This window comes from Corapipo altera, unplaced genomic scaffold (assembly GCF_003945725.1).
Source record: "Corapipo altera isolate COAL_440 unplaced genomic scaffold, ASM394572v1 23, whole genome shotgun sequence".
In the NCBI taxonomy this organism is placed as follows: domain Eukaryota; kingdom Metazoa; phylum Chordata; class Aves; order Passeriformes; family Pipridae; genus Corapipo; species Corapipo altera.
This window is the reverse complement of record NW_020884878.1, coordinates 18,176,705-18,185,966: the sequence shown is the minus strand read 5'-3', so window position 1 is coordinate 18,185,966 and position 9,262 is coordinate 18,176,705. Positions and strand designations below refer to the sequence as shown.

Here is a 9,262-nt window from a genome sequence, read left to right as displayed (position 1 = left end):
TCCTCTCTTTCCTCTCTTTCCTCTCTTTCCTCTCTTTCCTCTCTTTCTTTCCCTCTCTCTTTCTTTCTTTCTTTCAAAGGGGTTTCCATGTCTAAAAGAACTGATACTGCCTATCACTCCATGAGCCTGTAGCACTCCAATTGTCATCTGTCCAAGGCTAACACTGATGGAACATCAATGCTCTGTACTGGGACAAGGTGTGAGGACAGCTGGTGACCTCAAAGCCAGAGGCTGCCTTATGAAAGTCATCCCAATGGGTAGCACTTACTACAGCACCTGTGGGTAGGCTCTGTTCAGAGCCTGCAGGCTCTGCCCCTTCTGCAAGTGAGAGAGCAGCAGTTTCAGGGGAGGATTTGGTCAGGGCAGCAAACAAAGGCTATGCTTACAAGGCAAGCTAGCGCTGCTGTTGCATGTGCAATTCTGCCTTGGATTTACCTAGAGTTTTTTTGCTTCCAGATCTACCAGCTTAATCTGACAGCGCTTTCTAACCTTGCCCTAGTACTGTTTTAAAAGCACACATATTGGAAGGATGGCCATATTTAGATCAGTGTTTCCTTTATTCTTTGGGGGAAAAGAAATTGGCTAAAGCTGTGAAATCTCAGCAAGTGCAGTGTGTAGAAAGGTTTGCAAAGAATGAAGCCTCCTGAAGTTCCAGAATCAGCCTTCAGGACTCGTTCTCTATTTTGGGGAATTAAGGTTGGCAGATCAAGCCCAGCTAGCAGAGACTATTCCTTTCTATCCTTATCAGAAAAGAAGAGCCAGATTTCTGCACAGCTTACTCTCAAGGCAGGGGAAGCTCCATTCATCCATTTGCAATGGGTCAGAAGAGATTAATATTACATTTTTGCACCACTCTGTAAATGCCCACGTCACCCAGGCAGTCCTCTGTCAGCAACAGCCCATTTCCAGAGTACAAACCCGCTATTGTACTGTTTATATCAGTTAATTCAGACCTGTGGACCTTGTGCCAGGCAATCACATGGCTCCCTGCTTGCCTCACCTCAGCCTGGATAGAAGTTAAAGTGCAAAATTAAAACATCAGGTATTGGGAGAGCAGGACCTGCCTGCCAAGCCATTCCCACCCTGGTCTCCCATTCACTGAGAGCCTACACCGGAGCTAATTTCTGCACAGTCAGGATCCAGCCAGAGTGCATCCTTTTGGAGAAAATTGTTTTCTGTCAAAATCAGCTCACTATAAACACCCTCTCTTGCTCTTCAGCTGTAGTATACCCAGGCCCTGACCCTGTGTGTCTCCTCCAGCCTCTCTTGCTAGTGTGCATCAGGAGTCTTCTTTATGGGGCAACCAAGTAATCAGTGAGTTCCTCTCTGGTCTCAGATTTCTGTTGGAAACGCAATGGTGCTGGTTTCATTCTTCTTGCCTGTGCTTGGGTCAGGTGTTCTCCGATGTGGTTAGTGAGATTCCTTGCTTACAGTCCTGGGCCCAACTAATGCTAATGCCATGCTAAAGCTCGTCTCATCTCTTCATCATTTAAAGCATCTTAGAGTTTCTACCTTGATGATATATCACTTAATTGTACAAAAGTATATGTATGTATCTTCCATTTGTATTAATTTTGTTTCATGGAAAGATGTATAATCTGAATTGTGTCACCTGCAACATTCAGGTAACCAGATTCTGCTGTACTCTTAAAATTGAATGAGTCTTCTCTCTGTCTTGATTTTCTAAACTAACCTGTTTTCTGTGCTGTCTTCATGTGTACCTTTCACCATAAAAGACCTCTGTCTTGACATCCTTAGGCTGTCCTGTCTCAAGGATAGTTGATCAGAATCAACTATCACACAGTCTGAGGACATGCTAGGGCACACCATTAGTTTATATGACCCTTGTTAAGATCTCTGGTAGAGGAGGTAGTGAGGAAGTTGCATTGATAGACTTCAATAAAGCATGACAGTTTACACTGGCTGTGACTTTCGCTGTTCCTCTTTTCTGAATATTCTCAAGTTTCTACAAATACTGGTTGTGTGAAAAGTTGTAGCCTAATTTAGTCTGTGTTTACAGTTTATAGCTGAGCCACGCTGCTATGTTGTATCACCTCCATCATTCAAAAAGCTCTAGTCTGCCGTTTGCTTCTCCCGGTGTTGCACACTCTTGCCTCAAATTAGATTCTAGGTTTTATATTAAGAAATACTCTCTTAGTTTCTACATTTTTATTTTTGTTTGCCTGGCATAAGAGAACAAAGCTTTTATCCAGGTATGTTTGTGTGTATTTTTATTTTAAAAAGGCCTCTAGTTTTTGTTTATCTGTGAAGTATAATTTTATGTATTTGAGCATTGAACATCTAAACATGAAGTAGAAGCATAGGAGAGAGACAAGTCGGGTTTGTGAGTGCAGTTTGGAAAGTGGGGAGTAGGTAGCAAGGGACAAACAGACCCTTTACTGCAGCTCTGTGTGAGTCAGAGTTTAGTGCAAGACTGTGTGTGGCAGGCATATGCCTGAAAGGTTTGCTTGCTTACATGGAGAGGGACATTCAGATAGGTGTTGGTATGTTGCTGTAAATATGCAGTGGAATTGTATGAGTGTGAAGATGCATGCGGGAACTGTGAAAGCACACAGACTCTACCAGCAGCCGGTACATATGCAGAGCTTTGAAAATGTCTTTCATTAAATTAGTTGTGTGTGCCAGTTTTGATGTTTGTGAAGATTGCAGAGTGTCTGTAGCTATGGTTTTTGTGCCTGGGAATATGTGCTGTTATCCTGAATGTCTGATTCTGCTCTCATATGCCAGGATTTATTCCAGTGTAATTTCATCAACTGCATTGAAGTGACATCTGAATTACACTGCTTTGAGATGGGATTCAAGCACTCTTCTGCACACGTTTGTGCATGTATGGGAAAGCAGATGTCCGAGTGCAGTGATTAGGCTGTGCCGCTGCGAGACGCGGGGCTGTGCATGTGCACGAAGTGTATGTTTGTGGAGTTGTGTGTTTGCATGGGACATGCACGTTCCAGTGCCACGCTGGTGTCCCAGGCTGTGCATGTGGGCTGCAGTCTGGGCGCACAGCCGCCGGCCGGCATGCCCGTGTAAATAGTGCACGGGGCACCCTTCACCTCAAGTTTTTTCACAACCCTAAACTCTACAGTCGGTGCCCACGAGAGGCAGATCAGTGGGTAAGAGAGAAGGGGCGCGTGCGCTGCCGCTGCGGCCGTTCCCGCGGCGGGACCGAGCTGGAGCTGCGATTCCGTGTCACGGGCGCTGCCGGCGGCCCCGCCGCCCTCGCTGCCGTGCCGGGGCCAGCCCTGCTGGCGGCCCGCACTGCATCCCACCGTGCCCCAACTCCTCCGGCCCCGGCTCGCCCTCCTGCCGGGCAGGGGCTGCGCGGGCACCGCCGGTCGCGCTGCGGAGCCGGTGCCGGGTCCGGCGGCCCCCCCGGCCGTGCCTCCCCCAGCCGCCCTCCAAGCCCAGCCCCTGCGCGGGAGCCAATAGCCGCCCTGCCGTCTCCATCCGTCTCCCGGCGTTAATGCTACAGCGGGGCTCGGGGCGGCGAAATCCCCCGTGGCCGTGTCCTGCGCGCCGCCCGCCTCCTGCCGCCGTCAGTGTGTCCGCACGCGGGTGCGGGAGCGGAGCGGCGCTGCCTCTCGCCCCGCCGCCGGGCTCGGGCCGGCTTCTCTTCCCGGCGCTCCCCGCTCTCCCAGCCCACTGCAGTTTAGTTGTTCTCTTGTGTTTTTTCTTTCCCTTTTTTTTCTTTCTTTTTTTTTTTTTTTTTCTCTTCCAACTGGGAATGCTCAAACTGGACTGATGGACATTTCCGAGCTGTGCATCTCCGACCCGCTCGGCTACCACAACCAGTGAGTGTGCCGTGCCGCGACCGGGCGGGCCGGGGGCGCGCTGGGACTGGCGATGCGTCCCGCTGCGGGTGGGATGGGGCAGCGACCCCGCAGTCCCGCTGCCTTCCCTGCGGCAGAGCCGCCGCCTCCCGCCGCCGCGGGGCACCGCGTGTGCCGGGTGTGCGGAGCGGGCGGCCGCGGGCAGGGCAGGGCAGGGCAGGGCGCACCTCCGCGTCGGCAGGTGCGGCGGCGTCCGCGGAACAGCACTTGGGGGTGTGTCGGCATTTTGGTGTGTTTCTTTCTTGCCGTGTAACTTCTCCCTCTAATGCTTCATCTCCTAGGAACAGGCAGCTAACAGTGAGCGCTGACAGTCCTTTCTGCGCAGTTTTACTTTCCGTCTGTGCTAGGATTTTTATTAGATGAATTACTAGGTGCCTAAAAAGAGATATGCATATAAAATTACACGAAGCAGATCCATTAAAGCACTGTATTTTTATTTAAGAAGTCGGTTTTTCACCTGAAATGCCCTATGGAAATTCAGTTTCCTGCAGCTTACTCTTTGGATAGCCTGCCCGGGGAAAGAGTGGAGTGAGTCGGAGGGCTGGCAAGCAGACATCCCGAGCTGGGACCGGTGGCTGATACCTTAGCACCTGCTACTGCTCTTTGTATTCCGAAGTAGGCTGTGCCTGGTAATGCTGTGTTTAAAATCACTTTAGCATGTTAAGTTTGGTTTGATCTTGTTGGGGAAGTTAGGAAACAAGGCAAAACCTTCTCAGCGTTTGTATTCAGCTGACTGGAACAATTAATTTTAAATGCATTGCTCCTCTCCGATAAATCTCACCCCGAACAGAGTCCCCTTTTGTGTGTTTGCATGTTAATTCGTGTGTCACCTCTGCAGGTTTTGTGGTGTCATCAGAGGTGGGAATGAAGTAATTTTGCCTATTTCATTGCTTTTGTCTTAAGAACACATTGTATTTAGTAAAATCAAAATAATTTAGACCAAGCAAATCCCCCACAAATACCACTCTTTCCTTATTTCAGCTTTTATTTGTCTTTCTGTCTCTTGTTTCCCAATATTCCATCTGTCTTTACGCTCATTTCTCCTTCCTTTAATCCCCAGCTTCCAGCAGTTTCATTAAAATGAGACTTAGTATTGTTAATAGAAATTAATAATCAAACCCTTGTGATTTTCTTTTCCCCACTGGTGCTTCACTTGTGGCTGCTCCATTTTGAATTAAAAATAAACAAACAATTTCTTAAGGGAAATGTGTTCTGTATGCTGCTGGGAGTCTTTTAAAATTAAGGCAAAAATAGAAAATGCATTTACCTTAATAATAAAAAAAAGAACAAAATGCCACAATCATAAGATAGATTTTCATCACTTACTCTATTGTCTCTTAACTTTTTCCTTTTATTTTTTATACTTTTGTAATTGAGAAAAAGGACCTCAAACAACATGAAAATAGTAAGAAGTAATATGCATGTTATGTTACCATTCACCCTTTTTACTTTTTCATGGGCTTTCAGTCAGCTCTCAGAAATGTGCGGAACACCTTACCTGTATTCACAACTCTTTGACTGCTGAGTAGAAAGATGAAGGTGGCCCTGGGGGAAGTGCCACTGAACCCCTATAGCTTTACAGTAGACAGAGTGCGCTGCTTTTTGAGATGAAGAACTGTTGGAGAGCTCTTTGTTTAAAGAATTGCTTGGTTCTGTGTGCCAACATACATTCTCTTGAACATTGTTGAGGTTGGGGCAGAAAGACTAGAGAAATAAAATGTAAAATATCTCAAGCTCAATTTTTTTTTTCTTTTTTTTTAATTAAAGGCATACAGTGATGCAAGAAAGTCTGGAAAAAGTTACTGGGAGAAGTAAGCTGTGGGAAGCTTTAAAAATACAATATTATTTAAAGGTATATGTGCAGCTTGTCAGGTACTGATTGGATTTACATTTGAGTTTTATTAAAGTTATATTTCACATTACATTCCTGTAGCTGAGGATAAGAGCTGGCCCGGTAAATATCCGTTTAACCATCTTGTTCTGCCACTGTAACATAATTACATTGTGAACATACAGTGTAAATACAGGTGTTGCATTTGTGCCTATATCCCTAAATAGCTGTGTTAGCATATTATTCTTACTTTACTGATTTACTCCTCTGACTGCTAGCTATTGAAATTATTTTAATAGTTATTTTCCTTTTTTTGTAAATACTGCGTTTAATTCTGTGGATGGCAATTTTTGTCAAATTAAACCTTAAATTAGCAGTGAATTTAAGAACATTGCAAACTGGTTCTTCTTGTTTAGTTGCATGTTAAGCTATAGGAAAAATATGAGGAAGAGTAGAATGTCGGAAGAGAAGTGAATGTGGTCACTCAATACGTGATCCATACAGTTCCCTGGAAAATGTATTTCACCTCACAATTATTGAAACAGAGAGAGAATGAGCAAGGCAAAGGAGAGGAAAGGTGACTCCCTTCACCTTGGAGTTTGAGGAGATCTTAATTTTTTTTAAGAGTCAGACTCAAGAAAAGTCTGAACAAAAAGTAAGCAAAAGAATTCCTTACCCCTAATCCATTCTTCAGGTTTTGTATTTATCTTCCTAGAGCAGTGAAAGTTCCCTGTCCATTGCCTGTGTGTGTTCTGAGTGATTACACCAGGAACCTGCAGAAGTTCTGTTTAGCAGGTTTTGTGGTTTCCTTCAGTGCAGGATCTTGCAAGGAGAGTAAGAAAATGCATCTTGCTAATTTTGACCCTTTGTGCATGTGTTCTAAGGCTATGTATGTATTTAATTTCTTGCACAGAAATCCACTCTTTAGCTCACTACATTTTGGTACTGACCTTGGGGAGAATTATTCCTAGGGTAGGTGATACAACTCCAAGGAAGAAGCTTTTGTATGAGTTCGAATTGGGAAACTAACTAACAAAGGCAAAGATTTGTACCTGCAGTTTATCTCTCAGGTGAGGGCATATGGTGAGAATACGTTAGTTACACTGTACTGACAATGTCTGTCTGCGGTACAGCAGGAAGGGAACGTGTGTGCAGACACCACAAATGTACACTGACATATAAAAGATGTGAATATATTCACACACAAACACATCTGTGCATCTGTAAATATTTATATGCAGGTAGATACACATGCAACACCAATATTTCATATGTATGGTCATATGAAATACTGGTGTTGCATCTCTCTCATGCAAACCTAAGGCTGTTTCAAAGGAGAGTGGAATATGACATTTTTACTTTTCTGTATTAACTTCCACATCCCAGAGAATTTGCTTTTGCCTAGTTATAGTTGCCACCAGAAATGTTGATAGGATTGCCAAAGTGCCATTTCTGTTTCTAATTAATATTCTACATGACAGGTAGAAACTGACCAAGGAACCATCATGAAGGTAAAATCAAAACCACTGGCAAATGAGGGCATCCTGCCAGATGATATGTCTCTCACACTGTTTCCTCTGATGTACAAGAAAGACATGTGAGCCACTGATGTAATAAAAATAAAAATTATTTTATGAAGAGAAGGAAAAAGTTGAAAGTAATAAATTACATATTAGATAGAGAGATGGAAAGATATAACATTGGAATTTTAAGTCTGTGAAGGAGCAAATTCTGGCCCTGTGGCAGGAAATCTAAAAAAGTTGCTGTCACTGACCCTAATGCATAGACTGAAGAAATGTGACTTGATTTCAGAGATTAATGGAAATCTCCATATTCTGTGAATGGGAGGAAATCTGAGTCAGAGAATATGAATGCAGCTGTCTGCTCTGAATATCTTTGACAGGCTGGGATAGGGAGGAGTTGTTAATTGGGAAGAACAGGAGGGAGTTGTTTGTTTTGTTGACAGAATAAACTGAAAAACCTCTGTAAGGGAATTGTTGTAGGTACTGAGTTTCTGACAAGGTTCCCATTGTAAAATGGGGTCTCAAAACACTAAGTTTAGTGAGCACAAGGCTGATGAGTAAATCGGTACCTTTAAAGTATTTGTATTAACTTTTCCCTCCTCTTCTAATTCCACTCGTAAAAGTAAACATGATCTAATCATTATCAATTATTGAGAAATATGGAAAGATCAATATATTTAAAAAATAGGATTTTTTTTTCATTTTATTGATTTGAAGTAATCAATAAATATTGCATTTAGCCTGAAAGGGGAAAGACTTCGGAGAGATTGAATCAGAGAAAGTTGCTGTGATAGAGATTTCACATCTCGTTTTCTTCCTCTCCAAGAGACCGTTCCTCTACTTTCTGTGCCCTTTCTGCTGTTATTTCCTAGCCCTGTTTCTGTGCTGTCACTACTGCTCTGAATTTCATGTTGTTTGAAAATACCTGTACTCTTCAAGTAATTTCACTTCAGTAAGAAGTTTTGTGTATTGTGTGAGTGAGTCTCTTTACAAAATTTTTCAGGGCTTGAAGGATAAAAATTCTCTTGGGGAATAGAAAAGGGAGAAGGTAAAAGGTTTAAACCTGAGAGTATAGGAACTTTATGGGTTCCATTGGGAGCATGTTAGAATTTCTTCTAAGAGTGTAAAATGCCTAAGAGAGATTTAATTAAGAAAAGAAATAGTAAAAGTAGAAAAAAGTGGTGACAAAGCTTGGCTATAAAAGCCAAAGTCCTTTCCCCAACTTATTTTAACTTATGCTTCTTGGTTTAGGAGTTGGGGGTTGTAGCAGCAGCTAGTGTTGCATGTCAGCGATTCCAGTGTAGACTGCAGAGATGGGGAAATTCTTCCCAGTCGGACCTGTTCTTTATTCCATAGAGCTACTCGTGGTAACATTACAGCCAGGGAACACAACAGAATTTTTAGTTTGTGCAGTGGGAGCAAGTAAATCTAGTATCAGTCCAGAACCCAGCAGTGAGCTTCCTAGGTAATACTGCTATAGAAACTGGGGGGAAAAGGGGGGAAAAAATCAGAGTTTCCACGGCAAACGGGTAGTCAGATGGTTGTTTGTTTAGTGAAGGGACTTAACAAAGAAGATATTAGCAGTACACAGCTATGGTGACCTTGCCAAAAATAAACGAAACCGAAAAACTTGATTTCTTTCCGTCTTCCTGGCATCAGCTGCATTTGAGTTGTGAATGTAGTAATTTCTATGTAGCTTGTATGTGTAAAGTGCTTTGCACCTGTCATCGGGAACAGAACATAATTTAATATTATTTATTAGTAATAGCTATTGACCTGGTGAGTTTTACTTCTTAGGAATTAAATTGTAGTAACTTATTCTTTGCATTTATTTCTATCCTTGCTGTGCTGCCTCTCTCTAAAGCTTTGCCCTGTCTCTTCAGAGCAATAGACATGCCCATAAAATGATGCTTGCAGCTGGAGCACAGTGCACTTGGATTCTTCCAGTGCTTGAGAGTCTGGCTGCTGGCAGTGACTGTCCGTGAGGAGAAACATGTCTGCTCAAGGTGGAACGCACTGTATAATAATATATTTGTCATGTTTGTAATTGCAAATGTAAT

At 43.4% G+C, this 9,262-nt stretch overlaps 1 protein-coding gene across 3 annotated transcripts in view; it reads left to right on the top strand.

Annotated features, from left to right (window-relative positions):
- Nucleotides 1-9,262, top strand: part of ESRRB (estrogen related receptor beta) — a 128,684-nt gene that overhangs the window by 41,132 nt on the left and 78,290 nt on the right. Inside the window, exon 1 of one of the 3 annotated variants that reach the window (XM_027637829.1) lies at nucleotides 3,607-3,809. The exons of the other annotated variants lie outside the window; for them this stretch is intronic. Coding sequence (XP_027493630.1) covers nucleotides 3,760-3,809 — 50 coding nt within the window. The 5' untranslated portion in view covers nucleotides 3,607-3,759. Of the gene's footprint in view, nucleotides 1-3,606; nucleotides 3,810-9,262 lie in introns of those variants that run through there. 3 annotated transcript variants of the gene reach the window in all.